Source organism: Salmo salar, chromosome 03 (genome assembly GCF_965601325.2).
Source record: "Salmo salar chromosome 03, fSalSal1, whole genome shotgun sequence".
NCBI classification, from domain to species: Eukaryota; Metazoa; Chordata; class Actinopteri; order Salmoniformes; family Salmonidae; genus Salmo; species Salmo salar.
In genome coordinates, this window is record NC_138293.1 from 36,807,399 (window position 1) to 36,833,247 (window position 25,849).

Here is a 25,849-nt window from a genome sequence, read left to right on the forward strand (position 1 = left end):
CATAGCCACCATGTCCTCAGTAATGTTTCCACCCTGCTCCCCACCTTCATCCCTGGGAGCAGGGTCTGCAGTGGCAGTGACATATCTGCAGCTGGCGTGACGACCCAGTCCCCTGAGCAGGCTCTGTTTGTGTCGGACCGCTATGCCCGGCTCATCCTGGCCCAGATGAATAAGATGCGTCTCCGGCTGCGGCTGGGAGGCCGGGTGTTCAGTGTCCATAAGCTGTTCCTGGCTGCCAGCAGCCCCTACTTTTCTGCTCTGTTCTCTGGGTGGATGAGCGAGGCAGATGAGGAGGTCCAGACCCTGGGGGTGAAGGCACAGGTGTTTGAGGTCCTGCTGGAGTTCATATACACAGGTTTGTCCTATCATGAAATGTACCATTTACTGAATGTGTAGTGTACAGTAGTGTTCATACACAAAACAGTATATAATACAGATTTCTTTGTGTTCCTTTGAACTGAATCCGTCCAGGCATGATTTATGTGACGGTGGAGAACATACAGGAGCTGATGGTGGCAGCAGACATGCTGAAACTGAGTGAGGTGGTGTCTATCTGTGGAGAGTTCCTCAAGAGCCACATGGACCTGTCCAACTGTGTGGGGTTATACCAGTTCCTGGAGCAGATTGCCTGCATGGACATGCTGGAGTTCACTGAGATCTACGTCCATGTAGACTTTCTGGAGGTGCTACACAGTATTTTTCTTCCTCCATTGCTGTCTTCAGATTCTCTCTTTCCCCTTCCATCTCATTCCAATCTTCTGAGTGTGTGTAACAAAAAGTGAATAGCCTGTTACCAACCTGTTATAACACTTACACCAACGAACAAAAATCACAATCGGAACATCTGACCTTTAGGTGTGCGTGTGTGTATGTGTGTCGGATGAGTTCTGGGGCCTGTCCAAGGACCAGCTGGTGAAGCTGCTGCGGAGCGAGGAGTTGCGGATCGAAGATGAGTACCAGGTATTCACGGCAGCCATGGACTGGGTCCTTCAGGACGTGGCCAAGAGGAAGAAACGTGGTGGAGGTGCTGGACCCAGTCAGGTTCCCCCTGCTCTCCCCACAGAGACTCTTCAAGTACATAGGTGATGAGATGGAATGACACTCCTGATTTGTCAAGCAGGATCTTTCTTATTTTTACTTATTTATCAAGAAATCCTCTTATTTCTTACACCATTAAAATACCCCCCCCCCCCCAATTTTCATTGTTGCGCTGCTAATTATTGAAATTATAACAGTGTCCAAGTCTTACTTTTGGGAAAAAAAATGTAAGAGTCTATGGGATAAGGTCCTGTATGAATAGGTCACCATGATGTCTCCTCACTACTGTGTTTCTGCAGGTGGTTAGGTTGGATCAGAGATTGGGAAGACGATGGAGCGGTACGACCCGACAGAGAATAAGTGGGAGATCATTGGAAGCATGGCAGTGCCTCGATACTACTTTGGCTGCTAATTCAATTCATTTTCTTTATCCCAGAATGGGCAATTATTTCTGGGCATGAAAGTTACAGGCTGACAATGCATAACAAGACATTTCTAATGAAATATACCATATAATTGCTTCCGCTGTCTCAATGTTTATTACATCATTTCTCTGAATGGCCTCTGCTCATTCCCCTCTCCCCTCTGTCTAGGCTTCATCTATGTGATCGGGGGGGAAATCAGTGATGAGGGGATGGAGCTGCACTCAGCGGAGGTGTACGACTCCATCTCCCGGCGCTGGAGCTCCCTGCCCGTCATGGTGACCCGGCAGGCCTATGTGGGCGTGGCCTGCCTCAACAACTGCATCTATGCCGTGGGGGGCTGGAACGAGGCACTGGGCTCCCTGAAGATGGTGGAAAAGTACTCCCCCAAGGAGGTGAGGGAGTTAGGGTAGATTTATATAATGCTAGTCAGGTCAAAACTCAGAGGGGTTGGCACTCGGGCAGTCTTCACATGTCCGTCCCAATTCGGACGTATATAAATACTGCTTTGTTTGAAAAACAACACGTTGTCACAATACCTCATCATAGCTTTATGTAGATATTGATCTCAGACGGTGTCCCTCGAACATGTCTCTGTTTCCCTCTACAGGAGAAGTGGGTGGAGGTGGCCCCAATGGCGGTAGCTAGGGCCGGGGTGTCTGTGTCAGCTGTTAACTGGCTGCTGTACGGGGAGGGGGGCTCCAGCAGAGACTTCTCGGCCCTCGTGACAGTGGACACTGTGGAGATCTACGACCCCAACCTGGACGGAGATCGGCAACTTGATCACCAGCCGCTGTGATGGGGGCGTGGCCGTGCTCTGAGAGGAGCCCTAGTGGAACAAGCGTAGGTGGTTCGGTCACCTTATGAGTAGCCTCGACTTTGCGGTTTTAGGTTTCTCTGGAACAAACCTGATTCTCAGACAAGAAGACTGTTGGTTACATGATGAGCAACCTTGCCTGAGACCTGGTTTGGTACCTGGGTGGACACACTAGACAACACATCTTAGCCACATCAAAGACGAGTCCTCGAGTTCATTGTCAACATGGCCTTCACCAGCAATGTGTTTTAACTTTTGAACAGCAGTGACAGAATGCTGCAGGTGAATCGAATTCTGTTATTTCCCATATTGTACTCATATAGCCAATAGAGGGTGCGACTCTTAGAATACTTTTTTCATCACCTCACAGAGCATGAACACAGAGCCTTTTTCTATCTCGAACAGTTTGGTCTTTGCAAAATACAAGGCAAATCACTTTCTGTGGTCTTGCTGGGGAATTGATGGATTTCAGAATGTTTGAATTGTTCTGTTATTTTGGATAGTTTATTGCTTTTATGTAACTGAACTAGAAGTTCATTGTACACAGACAAACAGATGACTGGGAGACTGCCAACCGGGAGACTGTTGATTCAAATGAGCTAGCAAGACTGCAGTACCTACTCCATTAGTTACATGGCAGACCTGTCTGTCTCCATCACTCAGTCATATACTTCCTGCTCTGTTTCAGAGGTGTGCCAGTGTTTCTGGAGGGTAAATAGCTTTCATTGTTTACTGTATTTTCTCTGCTAATTTGTGTGGACTTAAACATTGGTGCTTTCAGGACCATTACATTATACATAAGTGTAAAGGATGCTTGTTTGTTTCTGAGAATGGGATAGCTGTCTGTCACTGATATCCTATCAATTGTTTCAACCTGTGCACTTTGATTGTATATTTGAATAATAATTTTTTTGCCCAACTTCAGTGTAACATTTAAAATAAACACCAAAACTATTAACTTACATGGGAGTCGTCCATTATCCATGTTGACTGAAGGTAGACTGACTGCTAGAGCGATGGGCTTCATGTGTTTACACGGAGGTGTATTAAACCTTGTACTGCACTTGATGACTGAAGCAAGAAGCTACTATGAGCAAAATGTTACTTATGGTCCTCATGTCAAACTGTTATGGTTAGAAATGCTAAGCTTACAGTATCATTCTGCTGTGCTTACAGCATCTGTTAAACGATCACTAAGGTTGATGTTTTAAGTTGCAATTACTCTAGTACAACTGTTGCACTCAGTATTTGTTTAATATGGCTCATTGACCGAAATGCAGCCATATAACACCACTAAATATCGGTGCCTTTTTAGTCAGTACACAGTAGTCACCATTTTAAAACACTGAGAAATGTCCCCTTGGTTGGAATGAGCTTGCATCACCTTCATTCAGCAGCAGCACTAGATTACAAAGTGAAATTGTATTTCACCACTCACCTGTTGAGGTACGGAAGTGTCCAAGGAGCACATTGATTAAAAGGAAATCTAGTGAAAATGTATTTTATTGGAAAAGTTTGTTGCGTCGCACCTTTTCCATATTTTTTTTTTTTATGTTGTTTTCTCCCTGTTTGCTCCTACTGAACAAATCCCACAATGGTCAGTTCCACTGTTCACTTTGAGAGAATTTAGCTTTCAAGTGCTAACTTTAATATCCCTTAGTAAGTACCTAGTCAATTCTCTTGTGCCTTGATCTTCTTCTCCGGGCACATCTTCTGCAATGTCAGTGTGGCCACAAGGGAAAAGGTAGCCACCAGAGTGAGTATGGTTCTCATGGCTTTGAACCAGCCGGGGTAACCAGGCAGCAGGGTGAGGTCATAGTGCAGGGCCAGGCCCAGCCCCATGATGACCACAAGGGCTCCCTCTGTGATGTTGTCTCTGCAGAGCAGAGCCAGCCAGGCAAGCAGGGAGGGCACCACACTGTTGCCAAGGTTCATCCAGTCGGGCTGGGCAGGGCTCCCCTCAGGCAGGGCAAAGCCCCAGCGGGCCCCACCCAGGAAGGACACGATTGAAGCCCCGTAGACCACCTGGGCGTAGGCCACCTCAGGGAGGTAGGACTGGGTCACAGCCATCAGGAGGGGGGCACCCAGGAATGGAAGGAGGCCGGAGAAACCGAGGTACAAAGCAGGCTTGGGCGCATAGGCCAGGGCTTTCATGCTGAGGCGCTGTTTGTTCTCCTGTCTTCTCCCAGGGGCCGTGGGCACAGGGTGACCCTGGCAGAGCAAAGAGGCAGAGAAGCTTAGGGGCCTGAGCCTCAGAAGCCTGGAGGAGGCTAGTCTCGGGAACAGTAGTGACGTTGCCATGTAAACTTGAGGAGCCAACAATGGGTTGGAACTGGTGTAAAAACATTCCCTCTTCACCATGCAGCTGGACCCACAGAGTACCCACTGCAGAGATCGCCATGATGGACCCTGAGAATAAAGACAGTTGCAAATGCATTTCTCAGTAGGGTTTTACATGATCTGTGCCTCTATCCTGGTACAGAGATCCCAGATGTTCTTGGCTATTTGTTCCAGATCAAATGGACAAAAGATAGACCAATATTATGGCGTCACAGAACTGATGTAATGTGTATTCTTACCACACAGGGATTGAAGTGCCTTTTCAATGCAAATGAGAACATTTTCAACCTAAAAGGAAAAGAGGCGCATGCACATTTTAGAACATAAGGAATGTAAAGCCAGTTCCACATGTGATTGGCATACGTTAATACGCATTTCGTAATGCCATATTTTACAAAATCAAGTTGGTTAGTTAGCTGTTGGTTAGCTTTGACCTCTTCAGCGTTAGCTAACGCGTTAGCTACCCAAAATAATAGATGTGTTCTAACAAAAGCCTTTGCAAATGTAATTATATAACGTTTAGAAATATATATGATCCGTTTTACCCTTGATCTTCACGCGGTACCGTCCACTTAAAAGTTAGCCATAGGAAAGGTCTGTAAGGTCGTTTTCTCGATTCACAGTGTCTGGCGAAAGTTCGATGTCCACAAGGTTTGATTAATAGAGCTAGTGAGTAGCGTTCAATATCACAAATATGTACCTAGTATTTTGTTTTTGTACTAGTTAGTGTAAACGGACAATTTTGATGTAACTCTAGTTTGTTTCTAAGCTGCATCATCTTTTTATTTGTTTTACTTTTTTCCACACTCCTGTTCAGTTTGAAACACACCCTGCAACGCGCCAGGTTGCAATATTATTTTCAAGAACTTGAACGTACCCCCCAGTAAGCTGCGCGAACCCGCTCCAAAAACCCAAACAAACACCAGAACGCCTCTTCATCTAGAGGCACATAGCAGGAAGAAAGTATTTCAATGCTAATCATCGATGGAATATTATGTCTAAATATATTTTTTATAATATTTATTGAAGAACATCTTGCTTAACATAGCAGGTAGGTTTTGGCATCATCATATCAAATATAGCAAGCTAACTAGCTAACATGCGAATCCCCGTGTGGGCTAAAGGTAGCCATTTTGAAACCATCTTGTTCCAACGAAGGTCTGTTTACCTCTATTTGCAGAAATGTGACAGCAATATTATAAGCAATTGAAGTTGCTCTGTTGCATAACTATATGTTATGTCTTTTAACAGTAGTTTGGGACTGAGTAGTAGTTGTGCAAGCTAATGTAGCTAGCTAACATTAGATATTTAGCTAGCTAGTTGACTTGCTAGCTTCTAACGTTGCTGTAGCTCGCTAACAACTCGGTGAACGTTACAAAAAGTTTCAAGGGAACTAACTAGCTAATTATTTAGCAGTGATCAACGTTTTTGTTTTCTGAATCGGATCAAATCCTTTGTCAACTTGCTGTCAAGACTTTAGATATTGTAGACACATGTTAAGACACTCCATTGTTTCAAGTCAAAAGTCACTACAGTGTTTGTGAATTGGTGCATCACTGAATGTGTCCTTCTCAGCTGGCAGTTCTTCATCAATGGCTCTCAAGCAATTTTACTTTACAATTAGAGTAATAACTTGGTCCACTCAATACACCGTGGAAGCCATTGGGCAGCATGTCACAGTGCTATACAGGATGTTTATTGATTTGTCTTTAGGAAGTACTGCAGCCTCGGTCACTCATGATGACATGCTGTGGTTCGCAGGACTTAGCTAACCGTTTAGAACACAGTCACTCGCTGTGCCTTATTTAGATTAGGAGCTGAGTGAGAGTGTTCAGGTCTAGAGTATTTTTAGACTGGTATAAATATTTGATCAAAGCTTGCAGTTCTATAAGGGAGAAATCTTGAGTGTAACATGGCTTTGATTGTGTTTTATTTTTTAGCACCATTGCAACATGCTTGCTTTCTATTTGTGGGTTCATCAAAGATGTTCTGGGAGTACATGTCATCAAATTTGACATGCAATACCAATTTAACTATCCAGGCAGAATTCTGCCTTCTCCCAACAGTTCTCAGCCATTAGCTTCACCCACAACTGCCTCGTGAACTACAATCCCTAAACTATTTTAACATTTAGAAATGTAAATAATCAACACTTGCGATATGGCTTTCAAAACATATGGCTCTTCTCTTTCATCAGCGAGAAAGAATCCTTCATTAAAAAAAAGATACACCTACTGTAGGAGGTTTGCACAGATCCATACAGCTATGGGTGTCTCCATCCAACGAAGCTACACTTTTCCGAGTTATGCTTAGACACACAGGTGTTCGGCGCTGTAACATGGAGATATGGTAGTGTGGGAACACTAACCCTATCAAGGTGTGTATCAATTGAACCTTTTTGTTTTTAGAAAATTAATTTCTAACTGATATGAAAGATAAGGTCCTTATGCTTCCGAAACCATAACGCAAGTGATGTATGTTAAGGCTCTAAACAACCCCCCCCCCCCCCCCCCCCGAACTGAGAGTCATGATCTAGGGCTAGAACACTGCGCCGGAAACATGACTACAGAAACCTATAGGCTTAGGCGATGGCCATGTGCATTACAACCTTACCGGTGTGCCTGAGATTCAAAAGTATTTGTTGTCGGTTTCTGAACTAATGCTATTTCTGTTTTCTTTTTGCAGGTTGGGTCTGCAGAAGTTGCAGGTTGGGTCTGCAGAAGTTGCAGGTTGGGTCTGCAGAAGTTGCAGGTTGGGTTCGCAGAAGTGCATGTGGAAGCAACACTACAAGAGGACTGAAACTACTTGGATTAACTGCATAGCACCTGTCTTTTGTGTTGTGAAAAGCTCCGAATCTTCAACAAAATTATTACGTTGACATTATCTGTGACATTCTCCATATGTTCCTACGCTTTCTTTTGCTTTGAAGGAAGACATTTGTGTTTGCATTTGAGGTTCCCTCGTTTATGGGAAAGTGTATTTTTATATTTCAACAAAGGAGTCCCCAGGTGTGTTGTGACACAGGGCACTGTGCTTGTAAGAGATTGCTGTTATATTGTCTAAAAGCTCACTCATCTATGAAATCTGAGCTATTGCACTCTCCTCCTGCAACCGCACAACCACGGATAATTCTACCGGCAGTTAACAGATACAGATATAAGACGGATGAAGAAAGCAACAGGTCTAACCAGCCATTTAGGCACCATTGTCTTTAGCATGCACTGAAAAACAGCATTATAATGCATTGTTCTGCAGTATCAAAATTTCGCTGACCTCGATTGAAGATGTCAGAAATGTAACAGTGGATTCTACTGCCTTTACTGTCATGTGACTTTAATACTAGACACCTTTTTTTCCTTCAACCCTGGACAGCCTTTTCACCAGTTTAATGAGGTGAGCTGTGGTTTTCAGTGACCATTGGAATAAAAATACTTTCTCTGAATCGATTTATTTTCTGCATGTGTTTGGGTAGAGATTAAAATGACTCTGTAAAAGGTGAGTCTTGGTCTAAGAGCTGGCACTCATAGTGGCAGGAGAAGAGCTATAACCTCCTTCCACCCATCTTCTGATGTCATTGTGGAACTGTCCTGTTCACACTGACCGGGATCAATACCCCAGAGCGTCAAATCTCAACAGACAACCTGCAGCTGCCTCTCCCATTGGACAATTCACCTTCCAATCTACTGAGCCCGCCAATCAGAACCTTCAGTTTCACAACACAGGTCAAGCTGACTCTGTGTCTCTGCGCCTGACAAAGAATTCTACCTGCTTCAGTAGAGTGATCAGGAAGAATTGGGGGGGTGGGGGTAACGGTGCTCCCCGAAAAACTCACACACAACTTCCCCAGCTCAAACCACGTGTTAAAATCGTTTGAGAATTTCACAGCCATCCAATCCCCTCCAGGGTACCGAACCCTTGAATCAACCCCAGGCCTCTGGATCACCATTCCAGATCATCTCAGAACCCTGTGACCCGTCTCCCAACACTTCACCCTGGACGACAGGGTCTGCGTCTGGGGAAAGGGGCTGTTCTGTCCTGGAGGAGGAGGGCTTGGCAGTGGGGTGCTGCTCTCCATCACACACTCTGAGTCTAAGACCAGTGGTGTGTCTGTGAGCGGGCCAGAGAGAACAAGCCCGCAGAGGAGAGAGAGACCAGGCGGAGGAGAGGACTTCAGAGCCAAAGACTCTGGGGTAATAATGATACGTTTTATGCAACAATGTGTTGTTTCTTTTGTCCCAAAGTCCAAGATTTCTCATTCATTTTTCTCTGTCAGATCTTTGCCATGAGGTTTGATGCCTCGATCCACTGACTGGAGACACTGGACCTAAATGGCGCAGCATGACTTTGTCCCTGCCTGGCTTAACTTCTCCACGCCCCAGCCTGCCAAGGTGAGCTCCTGTGTGTGTGTACGTGCGGGCGTGTAGCCAGGGGCAGGCCGATCGGGGGCAGACTGACTGCCATCAGCACAGGGTTCAGGAAAGATACTGTGTGTACTCAGGGGAAACAGACAGGAGAAACGCAAGTAAGTGGCATTGAATCAGGGAATACTGTGCACAAGAGATATTTGTTCCTCAACGAGTGGCTATCTTCCAGGCTCTGTGATAGAAATGTGTTTTCTTAGTGTGGTAAGTGAAAGCACTAGAAAAGGAAAGATAAATGTGCATAAGTGTGAAAGGCAGGAGAGCTCGGTGTGGTGTTGTCTTGCTCTTGGAGCTACTAGACACAGGGTTGAGATTCAGCTCTAGCTAAGTGATATCAGTGTTTTTGTACTCTAAGCAAGAGCTTGGCGTAGACAGGGTGTAGCCTATACCAGATGACTTTCAGGGTGTACCAGCCGAATTACTTGTCTGTGGTGTGGACACAGACCTTAACCTTGGTCAGTGGCAGTCCAGTAAGATCAATCTGATAGTGGTGACTAATGGACTACACCAAGTTATTACATAAACACCAAACCTAAGCTGCTTAAGGTCTATGTTACTGTATATTACATAGATATGTGTATTATGTTTCTGTGTGATATTCTTCTGCTAATGAAATCAGATAAGATGTGTAGAGTTTGGTGTGGGAGAAGGCTTCCTGTTTCCCACCCCTGAAAGTGTGTGTGTGTGTGTGTGTGTGTGTGTGTGTGTGTGTGTGTGTGTGTGTGTGTGTGTGTGTGTGTGTGTGTGTGTGTGTGTGTGTGTGTGTGTGTGTGTGTGTGTGTGTGTGTGTGTGTGTGTGTGTGTGTGTGTGTGTGTGTGTGTGTGTGTGTGTGGAGATACTAGAGGACTAGAGTTATCTGGGAGCAGATGGATTTTACTTCACTGACTTTTTTTTGTGTCCAGTCCCCTGCAGCCAGCCTTGAGAAGCATGGCAACCCCCATCACCACCGGGACAGCCGTGCTGCTGTGAGCCGCCGCAGACACAACTCCTCCGATGGCTTCTTCAACAACGGGCCCCTGCACGCCCCCGCAGGTAACCCTGATGATCCTAACTCCCTGTGCGCCCCCCAAAAACGCATTTTCACCTCTAGTATGTTGACAGCTCGCTTATAAGAACGGTGTTGGTTTTGTGTTCCATAGTATTAACCTGTCTATGTTCCTGTCTGTGTCTGTAGGTGATGGGTGGCAGCAGCCTTCTCTCCTCCTAAGGCATGACTCTGTGGACTCTGGGGTGGCAAAGGGGGGGCATGGTGGCCTGGCGGGAGTGCCCTGCTGGAAGGAGGCTCCTCCCACATGGCATGGGGCACCAAGGGGGGTGCAGGACGGGCACCACCACCAGGGGCGCCACACCAAACGCACCGGGCCCGGAGGAGGGGACAGGGACAGGCAGGGGGGGCACCGGCAGCGCAACGGCAACTTCCATCCCCGCAAGGGCACCCCCGGGGCCCCCTACCAGGACAAGTTCCCCAACGAGGAACACAGCGGGGAGGACAAGCTGAAATTTGTGGAAGAGGACTTTGTGAGTAGTAATCTCATTCTCGAACCCCTCTGAACACCTTGTATCATTTTAAGCAAAGTTAGCAAAGGCATTACAGGAGCTACATGTAGAATTTTTTGCTTTGTAATTTCAGAAAATGTCCATAATATATCTGCAGTAATAGTTGAATGATGGTGTTTCACAATATTTTCACACTAAAATCATATTACGATAATGGAGCCTTCCCATGTTGTCAAATGGGAAAGCTGCACCCTCCCTCTCTTACATCAGTGTCACTCAGAGGCATGGTCATCTTTTCACAAGCAGAATCAGCAATGGCAGACTTGGACAGTAGAAATAGCTCTGCATTATGTGGTTTCAAAAATATTTTTGTTGTGCAAAACAAGCAATGTGTAGGGCAGAGGTGTTCAACTGCGAAAATATATATATAGTACCAATCAGAAGTTGGGACAAACCTACTCATTCAATTAAAAAATAAAAACTATTTTCTACATTGTAGAATAATAGTGAAGACATCAAAACTATGAAACATATGAAATCATGTAGTAACCAAAAAAGTGTTAAACCATTCAAAATGTATTTGAGATTCTTCAAAGTGGCCACACTTTGCTTTGATGACAGCTTTGCGCACTCTTGGCATTCTCTCAACCAGCTTCACCTGGAATGCTTTTCCAACAGTCTTGAAGGAGTTCCCACATATGCTGAGCACTTCTTGGCTACTTTTCCTTTCACTCTGCGGTCTAACTCATCCCAAACCATTTCATTTGGGTTGAGGTTGGGTAATTGTAGAGGCCAGCTCATCTGATGCAACACTCCATCACTCTCCTTCTTGGTCAAATAGCCCTTACACAGCCTGGAGGTGTGTTGGGTCATTGTTAAACCAGATGGGATGGCGTATCACTGCAGAATGCTGTGGTAGCCATGCTGGTTAACTGTGCCTTGAATTCTAAATAAATCACCGTGTCACCAGCAAAGCACCCCGACACCATCACACCTCATCCTCCATGCTTCACGGTGTGAACCACACATGCAGAGATAATCCGTTCACCTACTCTGTCTCACAAATACACGGTGGTTGGAACCAAAAATCTCAAATTTGGACTCAGACCAAAGGACAGATTTCCACCGGTCTTCTGTCCATTGCTTATGTTTCTTGGCCCAAGCAAGTCTCTTCTTATTGGTGTCCTTTAGTAGTGGTTTCTTTGCAGCAATTCGTCCATGAAGGGCTGATTCACGCAGTCTGCTCTGAACAGTTGATATGTGAAATGTCTGTTACTTGAAGTATTTATTTGGGCTGCAATCTGAGGTGCAGATTTGCTGATTTCTCAGGCTGGTAATTCTAATGAACTTATCCTCTGCAGCAGAGGTAACTATGGTTCTTCCTTTCCTGTGGCGGTCCTCATGAGAGACAGTTTCATCATAGCGCTTGATGGTTTTTGCGACTGGACTTAAAGAAACTTTCAAAGTTCTTGACATTTTCCGGATTGACTGACATCCATTTCTTAAAGTAATGATGGACTGTCGTTTCTCTTTGCTTATTTGAGCTGTTCTTGCCATAATATGGACTTGGTATTTTACCTAATATGGCTATCTTCTGTAAACCACCCCTACCTTGTCACAACACAAGTGATTGGCTCAAATGCATTAAGAAGGAATATATTCCACAAATTAACTTTTAACAAGGCACACCTGTTAATTGAAATGCATTCCAGGTGACTACCTCATGAAGCTGGTTGAGAGAATGCAAAGAGTGTGCAAAGCTGTCATCGGGGCAAAAGGGTGGCTACTTTGAAGAATCTGAAATATAAAATATATTTTGATTTGTTGAACACTTTTTTGGTTACTACATGATTCCATATGTATTATTTCATAGTTTAGATGTCTTCACTATTATTTTTCAATGTAGAAAATAGTAAAAATAAAGAAAAACCCTGGAATGAGTAGGCGTGTCAAAACCTTTGACTAGTACTGTATATATACATTTTTATATATTTATTTTATTTCAATGTTTTTATGAATATCGCTAGAAACAACAGAATAAATGAATTTGGAATTGCATACCTACAGTATGAAAGAGAAGAATATCTTTCTAATGATGTCAACTTTATTTCTCAACTCCTAATATTGAGCAAATTACACTCATTGCAGCAAATTTAACTCACTGGAGTCAATTACACTCACAGGAGAATCTTGCTTTGAAAAGCACTCGCAAATAGGCTACCAGTGCGGCAAGTAGATATGCAGGGGTACGAGGTAGCTATGTACATATAGGTAGGGGTAAAGTGACTAGGCAATAGGATAGATCATAGACTGAGCTGTAGCAGAAGTGTATGTGGAGCAGTACAGTGTATTCAGACCCCTTGACCTTTTGCATTTATTTTCTATTTTTAATACATTTGCAAACATTTCTACAAACCTGTTTTCACTTAGTCGTTATGGGTTATTGTGTGTAGATTGATGAGGATTTTTTTTAAATTTAATCAAATTTTATAAAGCTGTAACGTAACAAAATGTGGAAAAAGTCAAGGGGTCTGAATAGTTTCCAAATGCACTGTAGCTGCAGCATACAGTGTCTTCAGAAAGTATTCACACCCCTTAACTTTTCCCACATTTTGTTATGTTACAGCCTGATTTTAAAATATATTCAATTGAGATTTTGTGTCACTGGCCTACACACTAACTCTATAATGTCAAAGTGAAATTCTGTTTTTAGACATTTTCAGAAATTAATAAAAAATTAAAATCTGAAATTTCTTCAGTCAATAAGTATTCAACCCATTTGTCATGGCAAGCCTAAAAAAGTTCGGGAGTAAATATGTGCTTAACAAGTCACATAATAAGTTGCCTGGACTCACTCTGTGTACAATAATAGTGTTTAACATGATTTTTTGAATTACTACCTCATCTCTGTACCCCACACATACAATTATCTGTAAGGTCCCTCAATCGAGCAGTGAATTTCAAACACAGATTCAACCACAAAGACCAGGGAGGTTTTCCAATGTTTCGCAAAGATGGGCACCTATTGGTAGATGGGTAAAAAAAAAAAGAAGACATTGTATATCCCTTTGAGCATGGTAAAGTTATTAATTACACATTGGATTAGTCGAAATGATAAGTTATCTGGAAGTGAGCACAACTTAACCTGCTTGGCACTATCCTGCTACTGTACACAAACAACATGGTGGAGACATGCTAAACATTTTAAAGCCTGTTGTACTTCTAACCCTGATATGGCTCACGTGAAACAGGTTTGAGGAAATAGAGGGTTATATTCTTTATGATAACTTTCATAAATAATACATGAATAAACCGGTTATACATAAGTATTACATGATTTGTAAACATTGAGAGCATAAAGATTGAATGAACCCATTATTAGACCAAATATACGCTATGTGAATCATATGATACCCACCCTATGTATCATGTGTGGATGATACAGTGCAGAGAAGACATGATACATACAGATGGATAAATACTGAAATAATCTCATTCTATGCTACTAAAGGTGATGTGAGCCAGGCTCTGTTTTATAACCATACTATTGTAAAGTGGTTGTTCCACTGGATATCATAAGGTGAATGCACCAATTTTTAAGTCGCTCTGGATAAGAGCGTCTGCTAAATGACGTAAATGTAAATGTATCAATACACCCAATCACTACAAAGATACAGGTGTCCTAACTCAGAAAAGGTCAATGGTGACTTTAAAACAGTTAAGAATTTAATGGCTGTAATAGAAGAAAACTGAGGATGGATCAACAACATTGTACTTACTCCACAATACTAACCTAAATGACAGAGTGAATGTGTGTAACCTTCATTTAACTAGGCAAGTCAGTTAAGAACAAATTCTTATTTACAATGACAGCCAAACCCAGACGACACTGGGCCAGTTGTGCGCCGCCCTATGGGACTCCCAATCACGGCCGGATGTGATACAGCCTGGATACGAACCAGGGACTGTAGTGACGCCTCTTGCACTGAGATGCAGTGCCTTAGACCGCTGCGCCACTCGGGAAAAGAAGGAAGCTTGTACAGAATACAAATATTCCAAAACATGCATCCTGTTTGCAACAAGGCAGTAAAGTAAAAATGTGGCAAAGAAATTAATTTCATGTCCTGAATATAAAGTGTTTATGTTTGGGGCAAATCCAACACATCACTTCATATTTTCAAGCATGGTGGTGGCTGCATCATGTTATGGGTATGTTTGTCATCGGCAAGGGCTAGGGAGCTTTTTAGGATAAAAATACACGGAATAGAGCTAAGCACAGGCAAAATCCTAGAGGAAAACCTGGTTCAGTCTGCTTTCCAACAGACACTGGGAGACAAATCCACATTTCAGCAGTACAATAACCTAAAACACAAGGCCAATATACTCTAGAGTTGCTTCGCAAGACGACATTAAATGTTCTTGAGTTGCCTAGTTACAGTTTGTAATTAAATTGGCTTGAAAATCTATGGCAAGACTTGAAAATGTCTGCCTAGCAATGATCAACAACCAACTTGACAGAGCTTGAATGATTAAAAAATAATAATGTGCAAATATTGTACAATACAGGTGTGCAAAGATTATGAATCCTTTTTTAATTCTGGCTGTAAAACAAAGCATTTTAGAATAAGTCAAGGGGTATGAATACTTTCTGAAGGCACTGTATATGTGGTGTGTGTGTGTGTGTGTGGGTGTGGGTGTGGGTGGGGGTGGGTGGGTGGAGTCCAGTGTGTGCATAGAGTCGGTGAAAAAGAGTTAGTTAAAAAAGGGGTCAATAGGCATAGTGACATTGAGACCTAGGGGGGAAAATGTCTGGATTGGTACAGGTAAACATAAAACATGGCAAATATACAGTATATACAAACTTCAATATAATGAATAATAACAAATAATGCTAATGTTTTTTCTCCCAGCCCTCCCTTAACCCTGAAACAACTGGAAAGTCTGGGAACCAGACGAGGCCTGTGGCTCCTCATGCTGGAGTATGGGGTAATCACTAATTTATTGATTTCGACATTAGAAAGCTCACATCAGTAACATCTTCAAAGTTCAGACCACTCCTTTGTCTCCATGTCATTACCCTCTAACAAGTTGTTGGTTCCCTTATCTCCAGAGAACCCTCCTAGTGGCAAGCAGATGGTGTCTAAGATGCTGGTGATCAAGAAGGTTTCCAAAGAGGACCCAGGATGCACTGCGTTCTCTGCCAGCTTTGCCAGCTCCGGAGCCCCACCCATCAACAGCAGCAAAGCCCTGCCTACCATTGCCGGTTCCACCCACTCTGTCTACAAGAACCTGGTGCCCAAGCCTGCCCTGGTGACCACCAAGCCCCACCAGTGGAAGCCGAGTGGGAGAGACTCCATCAAGCCTGGCCTCCACTTGTCAGGACGAGACTCTGTCTTCACCAGTCCTGTGTCTGCAGCCAAACCCTATGCCTCTGCCACCCAGCTACAAAGCCACAACACCCCCAAAGAGGTGAGGGCAGCTCTGCAGACACCTAACATGCGTGAAAGGGTTCAGAGTGCATTTGGAAAGTACTATTTCCACATTTTGTTTTATGTTACAGCCTTATTCTGAAATTGATTAAATTAGCATTCCTGTAACATTATTTTGTTGACATTTTATTTGATCTGAGAAATTAAGCTAATTGATCACCCACTTTATATGTACAGTGCATTCAAAAAGTAGACATTTTGTTACGTTACAGCCTTATTCTAAAATGTATTAAATTGTTTTTTCCCCTCATCAATCTACACACAATACCCCATAATGACAAAGCAAAAACAGGTTTTAAGATTTTTTTGTAAATGTATTAAAAATAAAGAAAGTAAATATTAATTTACATAAGTAGCCCACCCAGAAAAAAAATCCGTCACTACTTCGCTCTTCTTTTCGTTCCTCTATCTTACTCTATTTCCTTCTCTAAACTTTTGAGGTGCTCCACCAGTGTATAGTTGGTCTTCCCTGTGGCTCAGTTGGTAGAGCATGTTGTTTGCAACACCAGCATGGTGTTTGCAATGCCAGGGTTGTGGGTTCGATTCCCACGGGGGGCCAGTATGAAAAAAAGAAAAAAATGTATGCATTCACTACTGTAAGTCGCTCTGGATAAGAGCGTCTGCTAAATGACTAAAAATGTAAATGTAAAAATGTAAATATTCAGACCCTTTACTCAGTACTTTCTTGAAGCACCTTTGGCAGCGATTATAGCCTTGAGTCTTCTTGGGTATGATTCTACAATCTTGGCACACCTGTAGTTGGGGAGTTTCTCCCATTCCTCTCTGCAGTTCCTCTCAAGCTCTGTCAGGTTGAATGGGGAGCGTCGCTGCACAGCTATTTTCAGGTATCTCCAGAGATGTTTGATCGGGTTCAAGTCCGGGCTCTGGCTGGGCCACTTAAGGACATTCAGAGACTTGTCCCGAAGCCACTCCTGCGTTGTCTTGGCAGTGTGCTTAGGGTCGTTGTCCTGTTGGAAGGTGAACCTTCACTCCAGTATGAGGTCCTGAGCGCTCTGGAGCAGGTTTTCATCAAGGATTTCTCCTTTCATCTTTCCCTCGATCCTGACCAGTCTCCCAGTCCCTGCCGCTGAAAACCATCCCCCAAGGCATGATGCTGCCACCATGCTTCACCGTAGGTATAGTGCCAGGTTTCCTCCATAAGTGACACCTGGCACCCAAGCCAAAGAGTTCAATCTTGGTTTTATCAGACTAGAGAATCTTGTTTCACGTGTTCTGAGAGTCCTTTTGGCAAATACCAAGCTCGCTGTAATGTGCCTTTTACTGAGGTGTGGCGTCCGTCAGGCCACTCTACCATAAAGGCCTGATTGGTGGAGTGCTGCAGAGATTGTTGTCCTTCTGGAAGTTTCTGCCATCGGGTGACCATCGGGTTCTTGGTCACCTCCCTGACCAAGGCCCTTTTCCTCTGATTGCTCAGTTTGACCAGGCGGCCAGCTCTAGGAAGAGTCTTGGTGTTTCCAAACTTCTTCCATTTAAGAATGATGGAGACCACTGTGTTCTTGGGGACCTTCAATGCTGCAGAAATGTTATGGTACCCTTCCCCAGATCTGTGCGGCAACACAATCCTGTCTCGGAGCTCTACGGACAATTCCTTCGATCTCATGGCTTGGTTTTTGCTCTGACATGCACTGTCAACTGTGGGATCTTACCTAGACAGGTGTGTGCCTTTTACAAATCATGTCCAATGAATTGAATGTACCACAGGTGGACTCCAAGTTGTGGAAACATCTCAACGATGATCAATGGAAACAGGATGCACCTTAGCTAAATTTCGGGTCTCATAGCAAAGGGTCTGAATATTTATTTAAGGTATTTCTGTTTTTTTATTTTTATGAAATTTGCAAACATTTCTATAAACATGCCTGCTAGGGGTATTGTGTGAGGGGACATTTTATATTTAATCCATTTTAGAATAAGGCTGTAACGTAACAAAATGTGGAAAAAGTGAATCAAACAAATGTATTTATAAATCCCTTATTACATCAGCTGATGTCACAAAGTGCTATACAGAAGCCCAGCCTAAAACCCCAAACAGCAAGTAATGTAGATGCACTGTGGCTAGAAAGGCAGTAACCTGGAAAGAAACCTAGAGAGGAACCAGGCTCTGAGGGGTGGCCAGTCCTCTTCTGGCTGTGCCGGTTTGAGATTATAACAGTACATGGCCAAGATGTTCAAACGTTCATAGATGACCAGCAGGGTCAAATAATAATAATCACAGTGGTTGTAGACAGTGCAACAGGTCAGCACCTCAGGAGTAAATGTCAGTTGGCTTTTCATAGCCGAGCATTCAGAGTTAGAGACAGTTTGTGCGGTGGAGAGAGGTAGTCGAAAACAGCAGGTCCGGGACAAGGTAGCACGTCCGGTGAACAGGTCAGGGTTCCATAGCCGCAGGCAGAACAGTTGAGACTGGAGCAGCAGCACGACCAGGTGGATTAGGGACAGCAAGGAGTCATCAGGCCAGGTAGTCATGAGGCAAGGTCCCAGTGCTCAGGTCCTTCGGGAGGGAGAGGGAAAGAGAGAAGGACACTGGATAAGACAGGAGAAATACTCCAGATATAACAGACTGACCCTAGCCCCCAGACACATAAACTATTGCAGCATAAATACTGGAGGCTGAGACAGGAGGGGTCGGGAGACACTGTGGCCCCGTCCAACGATACCCCTGGACAGGGCCAACCAGGCAGGATATAACCCCACCCACTTTGCCAAAGCATAGCATACCACTAGAGGGATATCTTCAAACCACCACCTTACTACCCTGACTGCAAGGCTGAGTATATCCCACGAAGATCTCCATCACGGTACGAACCCGATGGGGGCGCCAACCCAGATAGGAAGATCACGTCAGTGACTAAACCCACTCAAGGGATGCACCCCTCCTAGGGACGGCATGGAAGGGCACCAGTAAGCCAGTGACTCAGCCCCTGTAATAGGGTTAGAGGCAGAGAGTCCCAATGGAGAGAGGGGAATCGGCCAGGCAGAGATGGCAAGGGCGGTTCGTCGCTCCAGTGGCTTTCCGTTCACATTTACACCCCTGGGCCAGACTACACTCAATCATTGGACCTACTGAAGAGATGAGTCTTCAATAAATACTTAAAGGTTGAGACCGAGTCTGTGTCTCTCACATGGATAGGCAGGCCATTCCATAAAAATGGAGCTCTATAGGAGAAAGCCCTGCGTCCCTAGAAATTCTAGGGACAGTAAGGAGGCCTGCGTCTTGTGACCGTAGCGTACGTGTAGGTATGTACGGCAGGACCAAATCGGAGAGACCGGTAGGAGCAAGCCCATGTAATGCTTTGTAGGTTAGCAGTAAAACCTTGAAATCAGCCCTAGCCTTAACAGGAAGCCAGTGTAGAGAGGCTAGCATTGGAGTAATATGATCACATTTTTTGGTTCTAGTCAAGATTCTAGCAGCCGTGTTTAGCACTAACTGAAGTTTATTTAGTGCCTTATCCGGGTAGCTGGAAAGTAGAGCATTGCAGTAGTCTAATAGTGACAAAAGTAGTAGTGACAAAAGCATGGATTCACTTTTCTGCATCATTTCCGGACAGAAAGTTTCTGATTTTTGCAATGTTACGTAGATGGAAAAATGCTGTCCTTGAAATAGTCTTGATATGTACGTCAAAAGAGAGATCAGGGTCCAGAGTAACGCCGAGGTCCTTCACAGTTTTATTTGAGACGACTGTACAACCATCAAGATTGTAAGATGAAACATAAGATCTTTGTTTCTTGGGACCTAGAACTAGCATCTCTGTTTTCATCTCCACTTCCTTATGTCTGAAACACAGGCTTCCAGGAATGGCAATTTTGGGGCTTCACCATATTTCATCGAAATGTACAGCTGTGTATCGTCCGCATAGCAGTGAAAGTTAACATTATGTTTCCGAATGGCATCACCAAAAGGTAAAATATATAGTGAAAACAATAGTGGTCTTTAACAGAACCTTGAGGAACACCGGAAGTTACAGTTGATTTGTCAGAGGACAAACCACCCACAGAGACAAACTGATGTCTTTCCGACAGATAAGATCTAAACCAGGCCAGAACTTGTCCGTGTAGACCAATTTGGGTTTTCAATCTCTCCAAAAGAATGTGGTGATTGATGGTGTCAAAAGCAGCACTAAGGTCTAGGACCACGAGGACAGATGCAGAGCCTTGGTCTTTCGCCATTAAAAGGTAATTTACCACCTTCACGAGTGCAGTCTCAGTGCTATGATGGGGTCTAAAACCAGACTGAAGATTTTTGTATACATTGTTTTTCTTCAGGAAGGCAGTGAGTTGCTGCGCAACAGCTTTTTAATTTTTTTTGAGAGGAATGGGAAATTCGATATAAGCCGATTAGTTTTTTATGTTTTCTAGGTCAAGGTTTGGCTTTATCAAGAGTCTTTATTACTGGCACTTTTAGTGAGTTTGGTACACATCCGGTGGATAGAGAGCCGTTTATTATGTTCAACATAGGAGGGCCAAGCACAGGAAGCAGCTCTTTCAGTAGTTTAGTTGGAATAGGGTCCAGTATGCAGCTTGAATATTTAGAGGCCATGACTATTTTCATGAATGTGTCGATAGGATTAAAAAAACTTGAGTGTCTCCCTTAATCCTAGGTCCTGGCAGTGTTGTGCAGATTCAGGAAAACTGAGCTTTGGAGAAATATGCAGATTTAAAGAGGAGTAATTTGCTTTCTAATGATCATGATCTTTTCGTCAAAGAAGTTAAAGAATTTATCACTGCTGAAGTGAAAGCCATCCTCTCTTGGGGAATGCTGCTTTTTAGTTAGCTTTGCGACAGTATCAAAAATACACTTTGGATTGTTCTAGGGTCTGAATACTTTCCGAATGCACTGTAGCAGGCTATACAAATCCAGTCCTGGAGACTGAAAGGGAGAAAAAGTTCACATAACTGTTAGAAGCAAGGGCTAAGCATTCTCTTCTCTCTCTACATCTGTGTTGTCTAGCAGCATCCCTACAGTACGACTCCTCCCATGGACATTGGCCCATCGTCTCGGCTAAAGCTGATGCGGCGCGGACCAGACCGGAAGAGTGACTTCCTGCGGACGCTGAAGGACGAGTGCACCGGAGACCTGACCTCTAGCAGCAGCCCTGCAACTCCTGGACAGGTACATAACACCCCTAAAAAATGTCCAAGTGGGACAGAAAGGCCCTCCAAAACTTTAAAAATCTTACATTTAAACCAAGTGAAGGTAAATTCACAGGCTGACTGAGGAAAATGAACTAGAGGCTCGGAACGTTACATGGTTCAGTTCATATGTCTTTTCTTTGGTGTGAATGACTCCTCAGGGCGAGAGCAGCACCCCAGAGTCCAAAGCCTACAGCCAGGGAGTCTGCCATGAGAATGGCCTGTCTCACTCCCTCTCTCTCAGCAATTCAGACACCGATCACCTGTCTAGCTCCCTAGAGGCAGAACACAGGTAGGACTGACACACACACACACACACACACACACACACACACACACACACACCCCCCCCCATTAGTCTACTAAGCAGTGTTTGCTGTTTTCTTGTAGATTACTGAAAGCCATGGGCTGGCAGGAATACCCAGAAAATGATGACAGCTTCCTGCCCCTGACAGAGGATGAGCTCAGAGAGTTCCAGACTAAAACTGAACAGGTACGAGTTTGTGGCAGTCTTGCAATATCATCAATATGTTATGTGCATCTTCAATGACAGACTGTTATAAACTTCATAGGAAGTGGCATGTGGTTGTACAGAATGAAAACGGGGTGTTTAGGTAACCCAAGCCCTGTTTATACCTGGTGCTAAGATGCATCCTTTGTCCTGATTTTGCCCACATTCTGATTGTGCCATCATTTTTAGATGGGTGTAGAATACCCAATCAAAAGACATTGTGAACTGATTGTAATAAGATCTTTCTGACTCCCTCCGGAGGTAGTCAGGCACGGAATGTATCTGGATATCTTACAAGTGTAAAAAGATCTGGATGGTGAAACCATTTTAATCATCATTATAGTGCCCAGTTGCCTTCCTCCTGGCTACTCCAACCCCAGCCAACAGCTCCCCCCCCCCCTCGCAGCTACTCGCCCAGGCCTCCCCAGCTTCTCCTTCACCCAAATCCAGATAGCAGATGTTCTGAAAGAGCTGCAAAACCTGGATCCGTACAAATCAGCTGGGCAAGACAATCTGGACCCTCTCTTTCTAAAACTATCCGCCACCATTGTTGCAACCCCTATTACCAGCCGGTTCAACCTCTTTTGTATCGTCCGAGATCCCTAAAGATTAGAAAGCTGCCGCGGTCATCCCCCTCTTCAAAGGGGGTGACACCCTAGACCCAAACTGTTACAGACCTATTTCCATCCTGCCCTGCCTATCTAAAGTCTTCGAAAGCCAAGATCACTGACCATTTTGAATCCCACCGTACCTTCTCCACTGTGCAATCCGGTTTCCGAGCCGGTCACGGGTGCACCTCAGCCACGCTCAAGGTACTAAACGATATCATAACCGCCATCGATAAAAGACAGTACTGTGTAGCCGCCTTCATCGACCTGGCCAAGGCTTTTGACTCTGTCAATCAGCGTATTCTTATCAGCAGACTCATTAGCCTTGGTTTTTCTAATGACTGCCTCACCTGGTTCACCAACTACTTTGCAGACAGAGTTCAGTGTGTCAAATCGGAGGGCATGTTGTCCGGACCTCTAGCAGTCTCTATGGGGGTGCCACAGGGTTCAATTCTCAGGTCGACTCTCTTCTCTGAACATCAATGATGTCGCTCTTGCTGCGGGTGATTCCCTGATCCACCTCTACGCAGACGACACTATTCTGTATACTTCTGGCCCTTCCTTGGACACTGTGCTAACTAACCTCCAAACGAGCTTCAACGCCATACAACACTCCTTCCGTGGCCTCCAACTGCTCTTAAACGCTAGTAAAACCAAATGCATGCTTTTCAACCGTTCGCTGCCCGCCCGACTAGCATCACTACCCTGGACGGTTCCGACCTAGAATATGTGGACAACTTTAAATACCTAGGTGTCTGGTTAGACTGTAAACTCTCCTTCCAGACTCATATTAAACATCTCCAAAATCAAATCTAGAATCGGCTTTCTATTTCGCAACAAAGCCTCCTTCACTCACGCCGCCAAACTTACCCTAGTAAAACTGACTATCCTACCGATCCTCGACTTCGGCGATGTCATCTACAAAATAGCTTCCATTACTCTACTCAGCAAACTGGATGCAGTCTATCACAGTGCTATCCGTTTTGTTACCAAATCACCTTATACCACCCACCACTGCGACCTGTATGCTCTAGTCGGCTGGCCCTCGCTACATATTCGTCGACAGACCCACTGGCTCCAGGTCATCTAAAAGTCTATGCTAGGTAAAGCTCCGCCTTATCTCAGTTCACTGGCCACAATAACAACACCCACCCGTAGCACACATTCCAGCAGGTATATCTCACTGATCATCCCCAAAGCCAACACCTCATTTGGCTGCCTTTCCTTCCAGTTCTCTGCTGCCAGTGACTGGAACAAATTGCAAAAATCGCTGAAGTTGGAGACTTTTATTTCCCTCACCAACTTTAAAACATCAGCTACCTGAGCTGCTAACCGATCGCTGCAGCTGTACATAGTCCATCTGTAAATTGCCCACCCAATCTACCTTCCTCATCCCCATACTGTTTTTATTTTATTTACTTTTCTGCTCTTTTGCACACTAGTATTTCTACTTGCACATCATCATATGCTAATTTATCACTCCAGTGTTAATCTGCTAAATTGTAATTATTTGCTCCTATTGCCTATTTATTGCCTACCTCCTTTTGCACACACTGTATGTAGACTTTCTTTTTTTCTACTGTGTCATTGACTTGTTTATTGTTTACTCCATGTGTAACTCTGTGTTGTTGTCTGTGTCACACTACTTTGCTTTATCTTGGCCAGGTCGCAGTTGTAAATGAGAACTTGTTCTCAACTAGCCTACCTGGTTAAATAAAGGTAAAAAAAAAAAAAAGTAAGTTAAATGATTGACAAGACAGACTCGAGGCATAAATAATTGTCTAATTTTATGATATATAAAATATTATTTTGAAACAATCTCTCAAATACTTTTTATACATGGAGTGACCAGGAAATCTGGCCACAGTGGACGGATAAGACACATTTTAATACCATGTGTAAACGTAACAGAACTTGATCAGATAGTGAAACCACATGTTAGCGCAAGGTGTAAAAAAGGCTCCTGTGTATGTGTTGTAGCCAACACTCCCATGCCGTATGGAAGAGTTGTCTAAAGCACATAGCATGAGAACCAGGTTAGTGTCTAGGTTCTTGTTTTGACTCAGGTGGTTCTTGTTCTTCCCAGCTGAAGAGAAACGGGGTCCTCCACCGGGGCGCACGAGGCGTCACCCTCCACTTCACCCCCTGGAGGTGTGTGGCTGAGGCCCACCTAGAAGATGACGAGGGCTCAGAGTCTGAAACCAGCAGCAGCAGCCAGACCTCAGACGACGATGACGTCGGCGACTGCATCAAAACCTGACGAAGTGGCTTTACGAAACAAACCCAACACACACACACACACACACCCCTCTTGTCTTCGTTTTCAGAACACCTGTTTCGACTTGATCTTGCACAAGCTAAAACCAATCACATCCTAGTGGAGGGGGAAGTTTCAGCTTCCCCATGCGGAGGTCTTTTTCCCTGCGTTGCCTCCTTCACTGCACCTCCTCCACTCTTCCCTTCCTCCTCGCTTTGTGGAACTGAGTGTTCGTCAAGAAAAGGGCAATGCACATCCGATTCTGCTTTAAACAGACTAACTCATCTCAGTGACACTGACGACATTAATGATATTAATAAAATTGGTTCCTGACATGGTGAGATGTTTCAATACGAATCCGGCCTTGCTTGGTGTTATGTGTTCTGATTGTTGTTTCAATTAACAAGTTGTTGGATTGTGTTAATGGTCAATCGCATCACATGGATTCAGTCACACATAGATATACTAACCCTTTTTTCAGTACAGTGTTAACCATGCTGCTTAGAGTACACAAACCTTCTAGGGGTCAAATCTGACCCAATGCCTGTGAGACTCCTATGTTTCCCAGTTTCTCACCTGTCCCATAAATCAAATGTGAAAAATGGAACAAACCATGCAGACTGCGATTACCACTAAAACAGATGTAGTGCTCTATTCACTATCGCAGGAGCGTTATAGATTGCACACTAGAAATGTAAAGGTAGTTTCTGATTGAGCTGTCATTCAGCGTTTACCGTGAATGCAGTCTACTAACGAGAGAACATTGCCTTTTACATGTCAAATCACGCTGTAACACTGAATTTTCCTACATGATCCACCTCTGTTCCCTCTCAGCAAAGTGTTTCTCACCAGCCCAGTCATCTGATAATGAGTTAATTCAACTGGGCTGGCCACTGAGCAAGGATATCTATTCTATAGCAACCTTGGCTTGTGCGAATCGGAACGGCTCATATGAGCAGGAGCCTTTCTCCTGTTTCTGTAGCGTGAGGCAGCTTGATGTACAAGTACACCCCCTGGACAGGACCCTAGTCTTATTGCGGGGCCTTACCTACAATCTATCTCCTTAATGCTGAGTGCCAAGAGAAGATGCATGTAATTCATAGCCATACATCTATTCCATAGGTATACAAAATTCAATGTGTTTACAGTGCACCACTGATCACTGCGAGGACGAACTGAGCCATTCGTTTAAACTGTTTCAAGAGGTAGATATCTTCCTACCAAATTCCCATTTTAAGTTTCTTTACAATTCAAACAAAGATGATTAATTGGTCAATTAGGTACTCTTTATTAATAC

The 25,849-nt window shown here is 44.1% G+C and overlaps 2 protein-coding genes and 1 pseudogene across 5 annotated transcripts; 2 read left to right on the plus strand and 1 right to left on the minus strand.

Annotated features, from left to right (window-relative positions):
• LOC106599949 (actin-binding protein IPP-like) lies at positions 1-3,239 on the plus strand (annotated as a pseudogene). The gene is made up of 5 exons (XR_014391799.1): positions 1-355; positions 472-683; positions 856-1,096; positions 1,550-1,855; positions 2,071-3,239. The product of XR_014391799.1 is annotated as an actin-binding protein IPP-like (transcript).
• A 523-nt stretch (positions 3,240-3,762) lies between these two features.
• LOC106600404 (transmembrane protein 69) lies at positions 3,763-5,280 on the minus strand. The gene is made up of 3 exons (XM_014191719.3): positions 5,163-5,280; positions 4,857-4,905; positions 3,763-4,686 (listed from the first exon to the last, which is right to left on the minus strand). Exons 2-3 carry the CDS (start codon positions 4,896-4,898, stop codon positions 3,949-3,951), a joined length of 780 nt encoding a protein of 259 aa, XP_014047194.1. The 5' UTR covers positions 4,899-4,905; positions 5,163-5,280; the 3' UTR covers positions 3,763-3,948.
• A 142-nt stretch (positions 5,281-5,422) lies between these two features.
• On the plus strand, positions 5,423-24,909 carry LOC106600403 (vasculin-like protein 1). Of its 3 annotated transcripts, none has more exons than XM_014191716.3 (11): positions 5,423-5,668; positions 7,303-8,807; positions 8,891-9,005; positions 9,942-10,071; positions 10,214-10,557; positions 15,447-15,522; positions 15,647-16,005; positions 20,995-21,156; positions 21,338-21,468; positions 21,567-21,669; positions 24,382-24,909. In XM_014191716.3, exons 3-11 carry the CDS (start codon positions 8,946-8,948, stop codon positions 24,553-24,555), a joined length of 1,539 nt encoding a protein of 512 aa, XP_014047191.1. In that variant the 5' UTR covers positions 5,423-5,668; positions 7,303-8,807; positions 8,891-8,945; the 3' UTR covers positions 24,556-24,909. The 3 variants fall into 3 exon arrangements, with proteins under 3 accessions (XP_014047191.1, XP_014047193.1, XP_014047192.1); XM_014191718.3 differs by having other exon boundaries at positions 20,998-21,156; XM_014191717.3 differs by lacking the exon at positions 5,423-5,668 and adding an exon at positions 5,748-5,775.
• The last annotated feature ends 940 nt before the right edge of the window (positions 24,910-25,849 follow it).

Bases quoted from the DNA above. Each gene is read 5' to 3' on its own strand.
- LOC106600404 (XM_014191719.3), bottom strand. From the start codon at position 4,898: ATGTTCTCATTTGCATTGAAAAGGCACTTCAATCCCTGTGTG. The intron at 4,687-4,856 runs GTAAGAATACAC...CTTTATTCTCAG, and splicing joins GGCACTTCAATCCCTGTGTG to GGTCCATCATGGCGATCTCT.
- LOC106600403 (XM_014191716.3), top strand. From the start codon at position 8,946: ATGGCGCAGCATGACTTTGTCCCTGCCTGGCTTAACTTCTCCACGCCC. The intron at 21,469-21,566 runs GTAGGACTGACA...GTTTTCTTGTAG, and splicing joins TCCCTAGAGGCAGAACACAG to ATTACTGAAAGCCATGGGCT. The intron at 21,670-24,381 runs GTACGAGTTTGT...TGTTCTTCCCAG, and splicing joins TCCAGACTAAAACTGAACAG to CTGAAGAGAAACGGGGTCCT.